At 34.4% G+C, this 19,077-nt stretch overlaps 1 protein-coding gene across 8 annotated transcripts in view; it reads right to left on the reverse strand.

Moving 5' to 3' along the window:
- The window catches only part of Arhgap32 (Rho GTPase activating protein 32), a 297,323-nt gene that overhangs the window by 108,397 nt on the left and 169,849 nt on the right, over window positions 1–19,077 (reverse strand). For 6 of the 8 annotated variants that reach the window (XM_040285546.2, XM_078047321.1, XM_078047322.1 and 3 more), the window contains 3 exons: window positions 15,048–15,139; window positions 14,482–14,523; window positions 14,034–14,118 (listed from right to left, as the gene is read on the reverse strand). In XM_040285546.2, the coding sequence (XP_040141480.2) occupies window positions 14,034–14,118; window positions 14,482–14,523; window positions 15,048–15,139 (219 nt within the window). Of the gene's footprint in view, window positions 1–14,033; window positions 14,119–14,481; window positions 14,524–15,047; window positions 15,140–19,077 lie in introns of those variants that run through there. The other 2 variants (XM_078047320.1, XM_078047324.1) reach the window with 1 other exon arrangement.

Here is a 19,077-nt window from a genome sequence, read left to right on the forward strand (position 1 = left end):
CCATGTATTGACTTTACTTTTCTATCACCGTGGAAACCAATCAAAACTAACATTTTAAAAACACAATTCTGTTCAGCAAGACTTCAAATGTGCTTAAAAGTCTTTCTCTACATGGAAAATGAAAATCAGTAGAGCATAGTAAAAATACACCACCCCACCCACTAATCAACATAATTCAAAGGGACACAGGAAGTTTTTATTTTTCATTCATCTGTATTATAGTTCTATAATGATTGCAAATTTATTGTGTCATGCCTATTTTCTTTCATTTCAGTAGACATCTGGAGCCTGGATGACATTCTGTATTTTATGTTGACAGGGAGCCACCCATTTATGGGGACCACAACTAAGGAGGTAGTGAAGGGGATCATGTTTACAAAGCACAACATTCCTCACCATGTTATCACTCAAGCACAAAGACTCATCAGGGAAATACTGACCATGGACACCATAGAGAAGTTCACAGTAGAGGAAATCATTATGGATTTGTGGCTGAGTCAGTGTGAGTGTTATCACCTTATCATTATAGTGATCAACTCCAAACTTAGACCCCACAATAATGACAATCCTGTTTGACCTGGATTATGACCCATACCTGGGTGTCTCTGGTCAACAGAAAGTTTGTTGTAGCAATGGTAACATACCTAATACTCTAGCAGCAGATAAGCCAGGGGACAGGCTGCATGTTTCAGATGAAGCCTGTGTATCCTAAGGATCCTTCCAGTTTCCACAGGGGTCCCTTATATACTTTCTGCCACATGATTTTGGGGGCCAAGTCCAGAAGACTGCCCCAGAACCTGTTCATCTTCTTCCCAGGGGTGAACCAGATGTTTAGGCCAAAGTCAGTGAGTTTGATGTTGCTTCTGTCATCTACCATGATGCTCTCTAGTTTTCAGGTCTCAATACATGATGATCTTCCAGAGGGAGCAGCACACAACACATGTGATCTGCCTGAACAATCTCCAGTTCTCCTCCTCCTGCATGCCACCATGTGAGATGTGAAATAGCTGTTCTCCACCTGCATGCTGCATCATGTCATAGATATTTTCAAGAGTTTCAATTATCTGTAACAGCTGGATCACATCTGGATGGCTCAGGGTCATCATTATATCTAGTTTGATGAGGACAAGGAAGTTCCCCGCTACCTTTGACAGGACTTTCACCATGCACCTCAGCCTCAGTGAGGAGATGACAGGCTAGTTTCACCAGGCCAACCCATCATCCCTAGTGGTCCTCAGGACCTCATAATGGTCCATGAAGGCCATCTCATCAGAGGAGCTAGGTCCTTGCAACACTACAGTAGTCTGACTACTCTTGCTACACATCCTAAGCAGGAACACCAACTATGGATGATAACTTTAAAAAAATAAATGAATAACCAAAACAATAAACCAAAAATAAAAACTAAAACAAGATTTTAAAAAAAGAAAAAACCCAATATTCAAAGACCACAACCACCAACTGCCAACCACCAAACACCCTATCGAGAGTCCAACAGGTCACCACCAAGAGCTTTCTATACTTAAAGACAAAAACCCAGCTGCAGCCACCCTGATATATATCATCCAGTGTTTGAAATTCCTTCAAAATGGCTCCTTCTGAGGTCAAAACAAGAAATGGCTCAGCTACACCTGGGAATAACACCCAGTGGTCATCTCCCTTGTAGAGCTCCTAGACCTTTTCAACTTTAAGAATAAGACAGAACTCCTAAAGCTTTTTGCTTCATTGGGTATGGAGACTGATATTTACTTGTTTAGAGATTTGAATTAAAATTTCAAGGGAATTTTCAAGTCTAAAAATCTACAATATTTGGCTTTAAAAGACCTTATCATATCTATATGCTCAAGTTATTCAATTCCTTTCTCCAACTCCAAATAATTGATGTCAAAGTATGGCAGCACATCACACACACTGTGATACTATAACAAAATTCTCTGTTCCGTAAGACACTGTAGAGCATGTATTAACACTTTGGAGGCTGAAATAGAGGAAGGGTTCATCGTAATTTCCCCATAAGGTCCTCATCAGATTTCTCATTAAAAACTCTGGTATGCAAAACACAGTAGGTTGATATATTCAAAATGATAAAGGACAAAACATGGAAGCCAAGAATCCTAGAACCAGAAAAAGTATCCTTCCCATAGAGGGAAAAATGGAGGTATTCCCAGATGACTGGAGTCCCTTCAGTCTGCTGTAACAAAATACCTCAGACTGGATAATTCATTAACAGAAATTTACTTCTCCCAGTTCTGTAGACTGGCAAGTTCAAGGTGAAAGTACTGTGTGCTATATCCTAACGTGATAGAATGGACAGAAGGATTGAATCTCATTCCCTCAAGCATACTTTGTTTTATGTGGTGATTTTTTGTTTGTTTGTTAATATACTGGTAATTGAACCAAGGACTTCAAACATTTTAGACATTAAAAACATTCCATTACTGAGGTACATCCCCAGCCTTTTTATTTTGAGACAGGGTCTCACTAAGTTGCTAAGGCTGAGCTTGAATCTGTGATCCTCCTGCCTCAGTGTCCTGAGTAGACAGGCTCACAGACTGTTAAGGATTGGATGTGAGCATTTTAATAAACTCAACAGTTAGTTTTCCTTCCAGAACTGAAACAGAATAGTGTTCCTCAACTGAGCACCAGATGAAGTGTCTGATCTGCTCATCTTTAAACACTAGAAACACCTTCAACTCAGTGTAGTATCCACAGTATCAAGACTACATAGAAAATGAGATTATCTGACACAATAGCAGAATCACATTTTTCATCTTACTGATGCTCACACCAGAGCATATACTTGTCAAGAAACAGTGCTTCATGAATATCTTCACAATTCTGCATTTCAGGGTTCTCAGCAGTCACTGGCATATGGGTTAAAGGATGATTGAATAGCAACCTAAGGGAGTCTTCCACAGAGTCTTCAATCTCTCTCCCAAGCCATATGTTTATATTCTAAGGTATGTGTGAAAAGAGACCTTTATTTCTTTTCTCTAGAAACTATCTATACACATTCCAGAACAAATTTCCCTCTCTTCATCTTGGGAAAGAAGACAGGGCAGAAGGTTCAGCTATCCTAAATAAGCTCCAAAGTTTCATAATTGCAAAATTCTCTCTTGTGGTACAAAATTCTACCATACACACAGGTTATATGTTGGCCTCACCACATCACTCCATGGAGATCTGGGACCTAGATATCAACATGAGTTCCTCTATGAGTACATAAAAGGCCTGATCCCTGACCATTGTTTCTGTTGGAAGGAATCAAAATGGGGGTTGCATCTGTCTATAACTGCAGCAAGACAATTTGCTAGCTTATAATAGGGTAACAGTTCAGATTCTTCAGTTTCAGGCATAATAACACTATTTTTCAAGGCTATTCAGTTAAATTTCTATAAGTGATCTGTATGTGTAATTGTGACTCCACTGTAGGTAAATTTTATCATAATTCAACTACTTTTACACCCCTAACTCCTGAACTAAATCTCAAATGAAACACAGTTAAAAATCCAGACTTAGATGACAGCAACACTGATAATTTACAACCTGAACTTTTTATTACAAGTCCTTTCTGCAAATGACAAAGACTTCTCAGCAAGAGAAGGAGGATCACTACAGAATGTAAAGAAAAATTACAGCTGAAATTTTTTCTTTGGATTTTGAGGAAAACTAAACTTTTTGTTCAGAGTGAGAATAATGAAATATTAGCATGGTTTTTTTTTTCAAATAGCTGTACACGTAATATGTACTATTTAAATTTTTTAACTAATAACTAACATTAAAAAATCTAAATAGTACATATTATCTTGCTGCAATTATCTTATCCTCCTTTCCCACCCCAAGGTACTGGGGATTGAACCCAGGGGCTTTTTGCCACTGAATAAGAATAAATTTTTATTTTGGGAAGGGTCTTGCTAAATTGCCTAGGCTTGTCTTGAATTGGCAATCCTCCTGCCTCAACTTTCCATGTAGCTGGGATTACAGATGGTTGCCACCATACCCAGCAAACTAACAAATGAAGGGAAATAACCTTTTCATTCATTAACTCATTTTTATTTTTGGTGGAAAGCTTCACTGAGAGAAGACATCTCCACTGCTCAATCCTGACATTACCCTCAGGTTACCAGGTCAAGTGTGACTTTCCACAATGGACAGATGATGATTTGACTTTACTAAAGTACTACCTCAGAATTTCTTCATTTCTCTAAATATTTTTAAATAATTATATTATTTAATAAATATTAATAAATATGGTTTATTTTTTAGTTATACAACTTGATTCTCACAGTACTCTGTAACATAACTGGAATAGCTCTATTAATTCCTATATGACAAATGAGAAAACTGAGGACTAGAGAGGTGTTACAGAATTTACTTAAAATGACACAGGTTATAATGCAATATTATGTATACATTATAATTTTTAACTTTCAATTACATTTAAAGATATAGGATATTTCAAAACTAAGGTTTAGTCCTTCTTGTTAAAATAATAATTCTGTCCATTTATTTTGTAGCACTACAAAAGCACATTTATAAGTGGCTCTAGGATCAGACTGCCCAGATTCAAACATAGGCCCACCACACATCAGCTTCCACCTAGAGGAAGTTCTTAAACACTTTTTACCTCAATTTCTTTACCTAAAACTGTTGTTGAGACAATGTACAAAACAGTATTTACTCTAATGCCTGGCTCACAGAAAGCATTCAGTAAGTACTGGCTTATAATTTGTTTTTTTTTTAATAATTCCGATTGCTTTATTTAAATATGATGCAGGTATTAAATTGATGCTTTTCATTTGCCTTATTTCTATCAAAAGTAGAGTTATTACATTCTGATTAACTTAACTTACTGCTTTATATGAAATTGGATAAAAAGAAAGACATTAAATGATGGCTTTAGATAACCAACCAGGGGATAAAGTAAGTGTAAATAAAACATCTTCATTATACCATTCTACACACTAGATGGCAGTACAACATAAAACACAGCAAGAAGAGATTAAGGCTGCAAAGATGAAGCTGAATAAACTGGCTGTTTCTTTGTGTGTTACAACAGGTGTTGGGATTTTTGCTTTTTTCTCTGCTGCTATTGTTGTTTTCCCCTTTCTTACTGAAAAGCATTTTATAATATGTGAATAAATCTCTATTTTCTGGATAATAAAAACACTATACCAGGAAGAAGTTCAATAAAGAACAAATACAGCTGGGCTCAATGGTGCACACCTATAATCCCAGCAGTTCAGGAGGCTGAGGCAGGAGAATCACGAGATCCAGGGAAGCCCTAGTAACTTAGTGAGACCCTGTCTCAAAATTAAAAAAAAAAAATTGAAAGGCTAGAGATATGGCTCAGTGGTTAAGTGTCCCCTCTGTTTAACCCCTGATACAAGAAAGAAGGAAAAGGAGAAGGAGAAGGAAAAGGAGGAAAAGGAGAAGGAGAAGGAGAAGAAGAAGATTTAATTTTAAGAATATATTTTGCATAACTTATAACCCTTAAACTTGAAAAAGCAACACTGAAGAGATCATCTTTTTTTATAAAAATTAAAATTTTATTGAGATAAAGAACAAAATTTTAGTAACTAGAGTATGGTATTTTGTGCTTACATTGAAATTGTGATGTCAATTCATTTAAATTCACATATAAATGCAATGTTTAAATGAAAGTACCATCACAAATTTCTGTACTTCTCTCGGTCTTCCTCTTCTATCTCTTTATTTAGAACTTGGAAAAAAAAAAACTTACATGAGTATAAGTAAATAAACTAAAAAAAAAGAAGAAGAAGAAAATTTAAATTGTTTAAGGGTAGTGAGTTACTCCTATTAAGTTTGTTAAGCTCTATGTATCAAAACCATATAATGGGTTAGGGGCTGACAAATCAGTATAATAGAACAGAGTACAAAATTATATGCATTTATATGTGATATTTAGTTCATAATAAATATTAATCTTCAAAAATTAGTCATGGAAAATAAGATTAGGATGAATAGCTACATTTTGACAGAAGAAAGCTTGATGCTTGCTTCTTAACAAATTTTGAGATAATCTTAATATAAATAATAAAAATTGACCTAAGGAGACAAGACAGAGCCCAACTATACCAATGATCAAATCATAAGCTGAAATGGTAAAGATTAAATTCCCAATTAAGAATCAGGCCCAAAAGGGTTTAACAGAAAAATTCTACTAAACCTTCAAAGAACAGGTAATTACAATTTTTACAGACTATTCCAGAATTTTTCTTTAAAGAAGAGAAGAGAAGAGAAGAGAAGAGAAGAGAAGAGAAGAGAAGAGAAGAGAAGAAAAGAAAAGAAAAGAAAAGAAAAGAAAAGAAAAGAAAAGAAAAGAAAAGAAAAGAAAAGAAAAGAAAAGAAAAGAAAAGAAAAGAAAAGAAAAGACAGGACAGGACAGGACAGGACAGGACAGGACAGGACAGGACAGGACAGGAAAGGAAAAGAAGGAAGACTCAATGAAAACTCTAAATTCAGGTTAGTAGACAAATACAGCATATAGATCAGTATCACTACACAGATGCAACAATTAAAAAATCTTAGTAAAAAAAATATTTCTAATGCACATATCATAGGAGAATGTGTTGAAGAGATATAAAGATCTAACAACAGATTGTAACAATCTATTCTCCATAACAAGAGCAATTCTTTTATTTGTACTAATTTTCTCCCCCAAACAAGTTTAATTTTGTTCCATCCCCAAACTAGGGGAAGAGCTTAAATCTTTAGAAATTCTCAAAACAAGAGCTGGGGATATAGTTCAGTTGGTAGTGTGCTTGCCTTGCATGTACAAGATCCTGAGTTCAATCCCCAGCACCAAAAAAAAAAAAAAAATCTCAAAAGCCATTAAAAAGTTAAGCACCCTTCCCTTTAGCTGAACTGATATATACATATTAAACTCACAACAGAGACAAAAACAGGAACCTTAGGGACTCTGTCCTTGAAGGAAGTATTGGTGCAAGAACAAAGTCTCCCTGTAAAACCTGTCAATGGTGCTTCGCCAATTGCGGACTGACACAAGAGATGAACATTCTAACCGTATCATGAACAGTGTTCGACAAGCTAAGTTAGCTGTGCAGAGTTGATGTACTTGATGGCCGCTCCTGGTATATTCTGAGGAATGTGTACTAATTTTTAAAGATAACTTATTCATGCTCCATGGAAATTGAAGAACAACTGTCTCCTCCCTATGCTATTATATTCTTTTTCCTCTTCACCATGTCACAACCTCAGAGATCACAATTCATCACAATCTCAGCTAGAAGAAACAGAAGCTGTTACCTAGTATTCCTGTCTAGTCTAGAAATGCAGTGCATTTTCAGCGGGAAGATAAGGAAACAAGATCAAGACTGACTGACCATCTCCCCAGTGGTCAAAATGGCATAATGAGAATATACTACCTACCACCACCATTTCCCCTCAGCATAATAACACCACCTCACACCACATTTTAACACAGAAGGTCCTAAACTAAAATTTTCAACAGGATAGTCAGATGATTTGCCCGAGTTCACTACTAGAGAGTAGGTGAAATAGGATTTGAACACATTTGTTGTGCTGCCAGTCTCCCCAAAAAAATATGCACAGGCTTGAGAATCATTATCAGGTATTAAGTTAAAAAAAAAAAAGACAGGCTTTGGGGTACTTTAGAGACTGACTGCTTGTTTTCAAATTCCAGCTCTTCTATATTTATCTGTGTGACCCTTCCTGGTTCCCTTCATCACTCAAATATCCATCTTTCTAAAATGAGGGGTTAGAGACCTTGAGATCTTTATAAGGCACAATCATGCTTTGCTTTTTTCAAATGGATGATCTGTTGACTAACACATATTAGCCAATCCAGCTTCCCCGATAAATACGAAAATGATAATCTTTGCTATATATTAAATGTGGATATACATGTATATATGTTTCAAGCCTTTAGTCTGTTGGTTTATTTAGTCCTAAAGAGAGAAAAACTGCAAAAATAATGATAACTTAAAAAAAATGAGCAAAGGATGTAACAAGCCACTAACAAAAAGAGTAAGACAAATGGTCAATAAACATAAAATGATGTTTCACTCATAACTAAAGATATATAAATTAAAATAAGATGTCATATTTCACATATTATATGGACAAAAATGAGATGAACAACACCTATTACTGAAAAGAATGTAAAGAAAGATACTATCTCACTGAACTGCATACAGTAGTCTTCCTCTCTTGTCTGAGGTTTTTCTTTCCACAGTTTCATTTCAAATTTACCCATGGTCTACTAAGTTCCAAAAATATTAACTGGAAAATTCCAGATATAAACAATTCTTAAGTTTTAAATTGCATGACATTCTGAATAATGCAATGAAATCTCACGCTGTCCTGCCCACCCATAATGTGAATCATTCCTTTGTGTAGCATATTCACACTATATAGGGTACCCATCCATTAGTCACTTAGTAGCTGTCAGTTATCAGATCAACTGTCATGGTATGGCATTGCCTGTGTTTTAGTAATTTTTATTTTTCCCTTATAAAGGCCACAAAGCACAAGAGTAGTGGTGCTGGTAATTTTATTACAGCATATTGCTGTAATTGTGTTTTATTTTTATTTTAAATATTCTACTATTAGTTGTTATTAATCTCTTACTGTGCCTAAATTCTACATTAAACCTTATCATAGGCATAGATGTTTTACCAGAGATTAAGAATCAACTGTGGAGTGCTAGGATTTGTTTCTCAGCCCTTGAATGCAAATGTCCAAGATTAAACATTACCCTGGTACAGAAGTACATGTGGCAGACAGAAACTATATTTAGGGCAAGTTTATTATCAGGAGAGGGAAAGGCAAAAGAAAATGAGATTCACCCTGAAGGAGGATGAGGTGATCAGCTAGGGGCCAAAATGCATCAAAATGTTTAAGCTTTCTGCTTTTGTCAATATAGGGGGTTGGGAATTTTCAGCAGTAAGGTGTTTTAGTAATCCTTACAATTCTTTGTATACCTGCTGCCTGTTTGGGGGAAGTCATATGACTATACAGTGTTAAAATTGAGGGCATGCACCTGCATACTTGGGTCATTTTGCCTTTCCTGGCCTACTTGCCACCAGTGGGCAGTCAAATAATGGTCAACTGAACATAAGAGCATCTTGTGGGTATATGTATGACTTTGGGAACATGCTTTGTGCCCATAAATCTACAAGACCATGTTAGATTTCTTCCTGGAATGTAGAAGAAGACTGGTACTTCTGGGTCAATTCCCAGTTAGGGACTGTTTTTACAGTTTCTTTCCCTATATGCTCCCCACCTTCTCTCATTCTTGCTCATCTCTAGATGACTACTTAAACAAATATATAGAAAAAAACACAGTATATACAGAGTTCTGTACTTTCCATACATCCACTGGGAGTCTTAGAACATATTCCCAGTGAATAACAGGAACTACTGGATTAATAGTAAATAAAATCCTTAACAACAAATGTCAACAATTTAAATGTACATACTCTCCAACCCAGAAACTCTCTTACAGGATTTTATTTAATAGATACAGTCATATCAATAAAACCTGGGATATTTAGCAACAGGGAACTGATTAAATTAGTACAATAAAAAATGAAATACCAGGTAGTATGAAAAAAGAGGTAATTCCAAATTACTGAAATGACAAAATATACACAAGATATAATTTCAGCAAGTTTTAGGGCTTGTATACAGAATTTCAGCCATATTTTTTTAAGGATATAGCTAAATACATAGTATTACTAGAGCTATATCTATAGATTATGCTATATATTTTGAAAATATATCATCCCACAATTAGTGCTTTATAGTAAATACTCCTATACAAGAAACATATATTCTTATTATACAAGAGCAAATTTTAAATGATGAAATGATAAAAGAACATTTTTAAAGCCAATTGTGTCTATTTTTAAATATGAATTTATTCATCCATTCATCTCATTCATTCAACAAATATTTAATGAATGACTTTAAGTGTGGCACTGTCCTAGATGGAGGAGGAGAGAGAATAAATAATAAAATATTTAACAAGCTAAATGGTATAAGAAAGGCATGGGAGGAAATGAAGAGTCCTATGATGAAGTTCTTTAGTAGGAAAGGTGCCTCTAAAAAGATAGCACTGGAACAAATATTTTTAAAAGAGAAGCAGCAAGACATGTGGCTATACAGGGGGGAGCTTTCCAAGCAAAGAAAATAAAGTACAAAATACCTAAAGAGAGGCTATACACATGGAGGAATGGCAAAGAGGCCAGGGAGTTGGAGATTCTGCCTGAGGGGTGAGGAAGAGATAAAGTGGGAAAGGTAAGGCTCTTACAAATCCTGGTTGGAATTTTTAAGAAATTTGGCTTTTATTTTGAGTAAAATGAAAAATAACTTTTTGAAAAAGTGACACGGTCTGATTTTCATTTGAAAAGAATCATTCTTGGTGCTATACCAACTATAGAACGCTATTGAAACAATCCTTCCAAAATGAAAATACCTTGTTCTAAAATGATAGTAGAAAGGAGTTAGGTAGCCATGATCAGACCCTGAATATACCTTAAATACAAGGACAAAAAATATGCTGAGGGCTTGGATTTGAGGACTGATGTGTTAGTCAGCTTTTCATCACTATGACTGAGATGATACCTGACAAAAATAGCTTACAGGAGAAAAGATTTATTTTGGCTCACAGTTTCAGAGGATTTGGTCTCTACATGACTGGCTGGCTCGATGGGAGAAACATCACAGCAGAAGGGCATGGCAGAGAAAAGCTGCTTATTAGCACATGGCAGCCAGAAAGCAGAGAGAAAGAGAAAGAGGAAAGGAGAAGATAAACCCTTCCAGGGCATGCCCCCATGACCTACTTCCTCTGTCCCACTTTCCAGTAGTCTATTCAGCTATCATTGATTAACCTGCTGATGAAATCAGAGCCTGACAGGATCAGAGCCCTTATGATCTAAACATTGTTTAAAGCCCCACCTCTGAAATTCACTGCACTGGAGAACATGCTTTCAACAAATTAACTTTTGGGGCACATTTCAGATTTAAATCATAATGATTGACAAAAAAAAAAATGCTCAAGTTCCTTGGCTAGCCTCATGAGGTGAAAGGATAAGGTTGCAATGTAAAAAGAAGGAGGATAGCAGGAGGAACAGATCTGGGAAGACACTGTTCCAGGCATGCTAAGTTTGCGATGCTTATTAGGCAACCAAGGAAAGATGCAAGGATGCTGGCTGGATATACAAGATAAGAATTCAAAGAGGAGGTCAAGAAAATGCTCTTTGTATGTTGCATAGCAATGACAGTACTGACCCCAAATACTTACTATCTGATTTTTTAAAATAAGAAATGCTAGCTTTTAGTCTAAATAAAATTGTTGATTGGAATTTCTAAAATTTAGGATTAAGAATTTTTTTTACTTTATAACTAAAACCCTTAATTTTAAAGATTATTTTGTCTATATTTTTATATTTAATAGTTATTGGCATTTCTGTCATACTACAGCATGATGGCCAACTGCAATGGAAAATTTTTATGATCTGAGAAAAAGAAAGAACTATGAATATGAAGAAATCTGTTAGTCTAAGAGAAATTCCTAAGATAAAGAGTTAAAACCAAGACAAAGTTTATGAATGAAAAATGTCCCAGGGCTGGGGATTTAGCTCAGCAGCAGAGTGCTTGTCTAGAATGAATAAAGACCTGAGTTGAATCCTCAGCACTGAGGGGGAAAAAAAATGTCCCAGAATTAGGACATATAGGACATATTAAAAGGCAACAACTGAGTTGGCCAGCTGACAGCATGAATAATCTACTGGTATATAACCAAGCTCCCCAAGAAAAGAATAATGACCTATTCTAAACATATATTATGAAGTTTTTTTACTTGTTTTCTCCTCAGAATGTTATTTCCAATCTTGTATGGAAAATAAGTGGGTGATAAACGATTCATTTCCACAAATAAGTTTGGAATCAAACATGCTAGGATTTATCTATAGTACGAAATGTAAAGAATATGAACTGTTACATGAACCTTATTTTAACTACTTGTACTAGATAAAATATAGAATTGTTTGGAGGGTAGTATTACTGTTTTTGCTTTTTCTGAAATGGCATCCAATCAGGCCATAAAATATAAAATCATATGTTAGCTAAAGCAAAAATTGCAACCAAAATAAAGAAATATAAACATGTAAATCAAGCCAGGTTGTTCTTACAATTCTTTTACTAAACAATTCAATTCATAGAAACTAGTGGTTTTTTTCTTGATGGAATCTGACATAGGCTAAACCCAACCAGAAGCAGAAGGCAACAGAATTGGAATATGTGGTATGGAGAGGCCAAACTCCAAATACAGAGCAGATGGCAGGGCAAAACTGGCTGGAGAGTGGATTTCTCAGGAGATTTGTGCCAGAGTATGGCCAAGACAGAAGATTCTGAAGTGAAGTGGCAAGGAGCAGCTGGGCTAGTTTCCTGTGAACTACTACTCCCATACACCAGAAGCCTCCTATTTAGTCAACACAATCCTGAAATATCTCACTCACATGTCTCATTTTGGAGGGTCACAAACTGAGTTTGTGTCAGGTCTTTCATGTCTTTTGCCCAAGAAACTATAGTAATTTTTTAAAAGTAGAAGTGAGTATAGAGGGAAAAGTGAAAAATGATTACAGATCTGTTCACTGGAAGCATACCTGATGTACTCCCCCATAAGATTAAGATGACTAAGCCATAATAATAAGCATTTAATACAGCCTCAGAAGACAGCCAAACTCCATTCAGAATGTCTATTTTCTTCCCACAATTTCAACATAATAAACACAATAATGCAGATCCTTTAATCATAAAACAATGAAAGTTTTAGAAATACATTGTATAGTACAACCTCATTCATCAGAAAAAGAAAAAAAAAAAAGTAAATGAAACACAGAAAGGCTAAGTTGCTTGCCCAAGGTCACAAATTTCCTAAGAAGCACAATGATGTTCCCTAGAACTTCTTGCTATGTTTATTGCTTCCAAAAGAGCTCATTCAACCTTGTAAAGATTAAAAAAACCCAAGCAAAGCAAATTTACTAGGAAATAAATTACATAAATTGTGAGCTGTATAAACTAAAACACTCAAATATTTAAATCACAAAAATGAAAAATATATTCATAAGCATTTTCTTAATTAGCCCAAACTTAACACATTTATCATTATAACAACCATCTCAAGAATATACACATTAAAAAAACTACTTTGAGTAGTAAATTATAAATCTCTAATGCCTTTTAAACTGTTAATTTATCTGAAATAGTCCTGTATTTCATAAATCCTGTAAAACAAAATCCATCTAATTTGTTAATGAAATAAAAATCACAAAAAATAGCATACTGTAATTACTTTTAGTTTCCATTTGGAAAGAGGGTGGGGTTAGGGAAACTGGCAGAAGGTGAAAACAAACCTTTCTATAATGTGTAGAAATCATGGTTTTTTCCTATTAGCGTATTTTGAAAAACAAAAATAAGACAAAGAATGGTTTTTGTTCCCCTAAGCAAATATAATTTTTAAAGTAACCACAATTTGCTTAGTTTTTAAATTTTCTCATAATTTTTCACATTAAGATATCAATGACTTATAATAAGCAAAGTATTTAGCTTGATGGATACCAATGATTTAGATTCTATAATTACATGTAAATATAAAGGTTAAGAATAGATGAGGCACTTTTGAAAATGAAAAATCAATGAATATACTTTAATTTACCCAATATCAAAATTTAGAGAAAAGATAATATTAGCAAAATTATACCATTTCAGAATGGAAAATTACTACATAAACCTATGAGCATATGGACATGCTACAAGATTAAACAAAGAAAAAAAACAAGGAAGAAAGGATTGATTTTTCTTAACTGATACATGTTATTGTGACAGTTCATATTCTGTGTCAACTTGACATCAAGAATTAGTCAACAGAACAGAATCAATAAGACATCATTAGAAAAACTATTTCAAAGTATCACCTATATCAGTTATCCTAATTCACAATGTAAGAAATATTTCAAATATACCTGTATGCTGCCAAATTCAACATTCTCATAATGGAAATGTGCACATTCAGCCATCTTCGGAAAGTGACCCTTAGTGAAGGGTAACCTGAAGTACATGAAAATAAATATGAAATAAGATAGTGGGAGAGTCAAAATTACCAAGTCTCGGGAAAACACACAATAGGTTAAAGAGTTCATGCAAGCAAAAATAATAAGCACATGCATATGAGCCATATGTATCCATACAAATCTTCTCAGAGAGACATCGATCAAAAAATATTACATTTAGCACACAGATCTAAACCAAAAATTAAAAATTAAAAATAAATCACTATCCTCTCCTAATCTTGATCCAAGTCAGTGACTACAGAAAAACTACTTTAGGTGAATATTATGAAAACTAACTGTGAGCTGTCAGCTTCTAACCAGAAGCAGCATTCACAACATCAAGTACAAAACTGGATTTTACCTGTGAATGTTGTCACAGCCCATCAGTCCTGGAGTAGTAGACCTGAATGCAGAATGAACATTTTTATCCTGATCTTTCCTCTACTTATACATGAAGCATAGCTAGCTACCTAACCTTCCTTTACCAAGTAAAAAGTAGTTTCTCTCTTTAAAGATGCATGGGAAAGATTCAGGTATTTCACTGAACAGCCAACTAGCGGCATCTATCAGGCAAACGTGACATCTAGTGATCTAATAACTTGAACAGAGCTGACTTTTCTAAATGAATGACCACATAAATTAAAAGTACCAAAAATGGCATGCCTGGTTTGTTGCTATTAAACAAATTCAACCTAATAGACAATGACATTTCAAGATCAAAAATACAATATATTTTTAGAAAAGCAGATAATCTGCAAGCCTATTTCCATTAATTGTTGAGTCACAATTTAAGGCTTAACAGTATAATTTAACACATGCATAGTAAGAGCTTATTTATAGGAATCTAAATAAAAGCTTTAACAGAATTACAGAACTGACTTCCATTTATAGGAATGCATTTAGAACCCACTCCAAAGTTATACTTACTTTTTCACGTGTTTAACTTTCATACTCGCTGTATTGCCACATGTCTTAAGAGTAAGATCTCCAGGAATCTCTGGAACATCTGCTCCTCGTGCCTTCAAAAAATAAAGACAAACAACTTATGAGGATTCCTTTAGTATTGATACTTTTTAAAAAATGGATTGTAGTTAATTTTAGTGGTTCTGCTCACTTTATATTTATAGAAATATACTGTGACTTCATAATCTCTTCTTAAAATTACAATTTTCCTGGGTTTTAATTACTAGCAATTAGAGAAATGCAAATCAAAATCACTCTAATATTTCATCTCACTTCAGTCAGAATGGCAGCTATTATGCATACAAACAACAATAAGTGTTAGCGAGATGTGTGGGAAAAGGTACACTCATACACTGCTGGTGGGACTGCAAGTTGGTGCAGCCAATATGGAAAGCAGTACAGAGATTTCTTGGAAATTTGGGAATGGAACCACCATTTGACCCAGCTATCCCTCTCCTTGGTCTATACCCAAAGGACTTAAAAACAGCATTCTACAGGGACACGGCCACATCAATGTTTATAGCAGCACAATTTACAATAGCTCAACTGTGGAACCAACCTAGATGTCCTTCAATAGATGAATGGATTAAAAAAAATGTGGCATATATACACAATGGAATATTACTCAGCAATAAAAGAGAATAAAATCATGGCATTTGTAGGTAAACGGATGGAGTTAGAGAAGAAAACACTAAGTGAAGTTAGCCAATCCACCCAAAACAAATGCTGAATGTTTTCTTTGATATAAGGAGGCTGATTCATAGTTGGATAGGGAGTGAGAGCATGGGAGGAATAGATGAACTCTGGATAGGGCAGAGGGGTTGGAGGAGAAGGGAGGCGGCATGGGGTTATTAATGATGGTGGAATGTGATGATCATTATTATCCAAAGTACAACTATTAAGACATGAATTGGTGTGAATAACTGTGTAAACAACCAGAGATATGAAAAATTGTGTTCTCTATGTGTAATAAGAATTATAATGTATTCTGCTATCATATATAAACAAAAAAATTTTCTTTAAAAGTGTGTGTGTGTGAGAGAGAGAGAGAGAGAGAGTCAGAGAGAGAGACAGAGAGAATGTCTCTACAGAGAGAATGTGTGTATGTGTGTAATAAAGACACACAGATGGAGACCTGGTGCATACCAGGCAAGCATTCTACCACTGAGTTACATCACAAACTCAAAAACAATTTTGGGGAAAAAATAAATAACCAAACTAGTTTGAATAAGCATTTTTTTAAAAAAAGAAAACTTTTCAAAGATATGAGGAAGCTATTATGAACTTATATAAATTAGCCCTTGCTTTCACAATAGAGTACACCTGATTTTTGTTTTTAAGGGTTTTTTTTTCCTTAGCAAATTTATCTATTTAAGAGTTGATAGTTCATGATTCAATCCTTCTTAGAAGTCTTTTATTCTTTTAGAGGTCTTCCAATGAAAAAGAATATGTACTATATTGTTTAGCGATGAAATAAAATTCTATCTCACATTTTCCACGTAGATTATATTGAACCTTTTTATAAATATAAGATAGGATCTTGTATTATCTTTCCTTTGTCTAAGAACGTTTTTTTTAAATACCCTTAGGTATTATTATTTCATCAGTACTCACCATCATTCATTGATTATTCTCCACCATGCTAAAAATATTTTAAAAGACTAAAATAAAAAATATTTAAAAGAAAAAGGAAAATTGAGGAATCACCTAGAAGAGATTGGCAAACTTTCTCTTGAAGGCAGCTGACAAATATTTTAGGCTGTGGGCCACACTATACCTACCATTCTTCAACTCTGCTATAGTGGCACAAAAGCAACCACACAAAAATGACCAAACATGGCCACACTCCAATACAGCATGGTAGGTAGCAAATAAGATTTGCTGACCTCTGACCTACAAGGCTAATCCCATAGTGAAATAATTCATCACCCAGCTTTTATATTATGTTGCCCAATACGTTGTATCTTTCAAGAAAGTATTTTTTAAAGCTAGGACAGAACCTTTGTAGTCTGCATTTTAATTTCATTGATTATACTAATTCCATAGTTTTCATTTTCTACCCACAATAGAAAAGAGAAGAAAACTGACAAAAAAAAAAGATTTCACAATGATTAGAAACATCAAAAGATGGATGCCAAAACAGCACTGTAGACTACCAGTGTTGTTTAAAGTGACATGACATTTCTGACTAATGATAATCAATATCCTAAAAGAAAATAATGAGTTAAGAATTAATAAGTATACAATGTATTTCTAAAGAAAAAATAAATATGGTATTTTCTCCAGTTAGTCAACTGAAAGGACTTTTTCATGTAATATTATGAAACAACAACTTGGATCACCTTTTTAGTTTTTTGTTTGTTTTAAAAAAATATCATGCAATACCATTTCACCATTTGTGAATGTTTGCATACCAAAATTTATTTGACATAAGAGGCTTGCGATGCTTTAATTACTATTAAAATTTCTAATGAGTTGATTTTTTTACTACTTATGCTATAAGTTATTCATGAAAGTCAACTACTATGAAAGAATAAAAAAGGCCCCACTGGACTGGGTTGGTAAACAGTGATGCCTCTATTTGGTAGACTAAAAATTAAAACATTAACTTTCTTTTTTTTTTTTGAGAGAGAGAGAGAGAGAGAGAGAGAGAGAGAGAGAGAGAGAGAGAGAGAGAGAGAGAGAGAGAATTTTTTAATATTTATTTTTTAGTTTTTGGCGGACACAATAACTTTGTTTGTATGTGGTGCTGAGGATCCAACCCGGGCCCGCACGCATGCCAGGCGAGCGCGCTACCACTTGAGCCATCCCCAGCCCCTTAAAACATTAACTTTCATTTGAAAATAAGCTGCTTATGCTGAAAAAACCAGGGTCCCTAATACATGAGATTTGCTGACCTCAAGGGAGAATAAGAAACCTGTCCAGCCTATATGTAATCCAACTGAAGTAAATATATCATGGACTATACACCTGCAACCACAACTAACTGGACTGTAGGTAGAAATACAACCCAAAGGTCAATCAACAGGCTGTGCAAAGGGACCTGACAGGGAAACCTCTGACTAAGACAAAATGGTGATAACTAGGACAACAGACTAAATAATAGTCCAGGAGGCTTTTAGAGGATCCAGGAAATATTTTTGAACAACAATTCAACCCATCTTTTAGTAGGTATGTTTTGTCCATAATATTTTTTTTTAGCCCAGGATGTTCCAAGCACATCCTGGCCACTGGGTATATATATTTTTGTGGCTAAATAAATATAGTCCACTTTAACATAACAAAGTTACATCATTTATTCTTTTAAGATTAAAAAAATAAAATTAAAAGGAAATATAGTCCTCTATTACTCAATCACCTAATAAACTAATATTTTCCCCTACATACTTAAAACTATCTTAAGTTTCTACTAAAAGCCATAGTTTAAGTCATTTTATTCTGTTATTCCCAAAGATTAAAAGTCATTTTTGAGAAAATAGTTCATTAAGTGATATTTATGCATAGAAAATATGCAATTTCACCTATTTATTCATTTCATAATCATTATTTAGTTTTGCTTCCAAAATAGAATTTGTAATATCAGCCACACAGAAGCCGCATCATTCTTCAATAGAAAAAAAGACAAAAGAAAGCAATCAGCCACACATTAAACACATTGAAGCATAAGTCATTTACATTTAACTCCCCACTTATCTAGATCCAGCAATAAAATGATTTCCTTTGAAATCACCTTTGAATTATAAATATCAGACACATAGGATATGCTGGAGAAAGCTTAAGGGAATTAACAGATAAAATGATTTTTGTTTCCTCGCCTTTCTTTTCATTTACCTTTATATCTTTCTTTTTCACTGTGTAATTCAACTAATATGTTCATTACCCGATCAATACAACTCTATCTATAGAATCTAATTAAAATATATTTACTCCATTTAAGTCTACAACAATAACTATGCCAATTGTTGGTATTTCCCTTGATTAATTTTTCACAGGA

Source organism: Ictidomys tridecemlineatus, chromosome 4, assembly GCF_052094955.1.
Source record: "Ictidomys tridecemlineatus isolate mIctTri1 chromosome 4, mIctTri1.hap1, whole genome shotgun sequence".
Taxonomy (NCBI): domain Eukaryota; kingdom Metazoa; phylum Chordata; class Mammalia; order Rodentia; family Sciuridae; genus Ictidomys; species Ictidomys tridecemlineatus.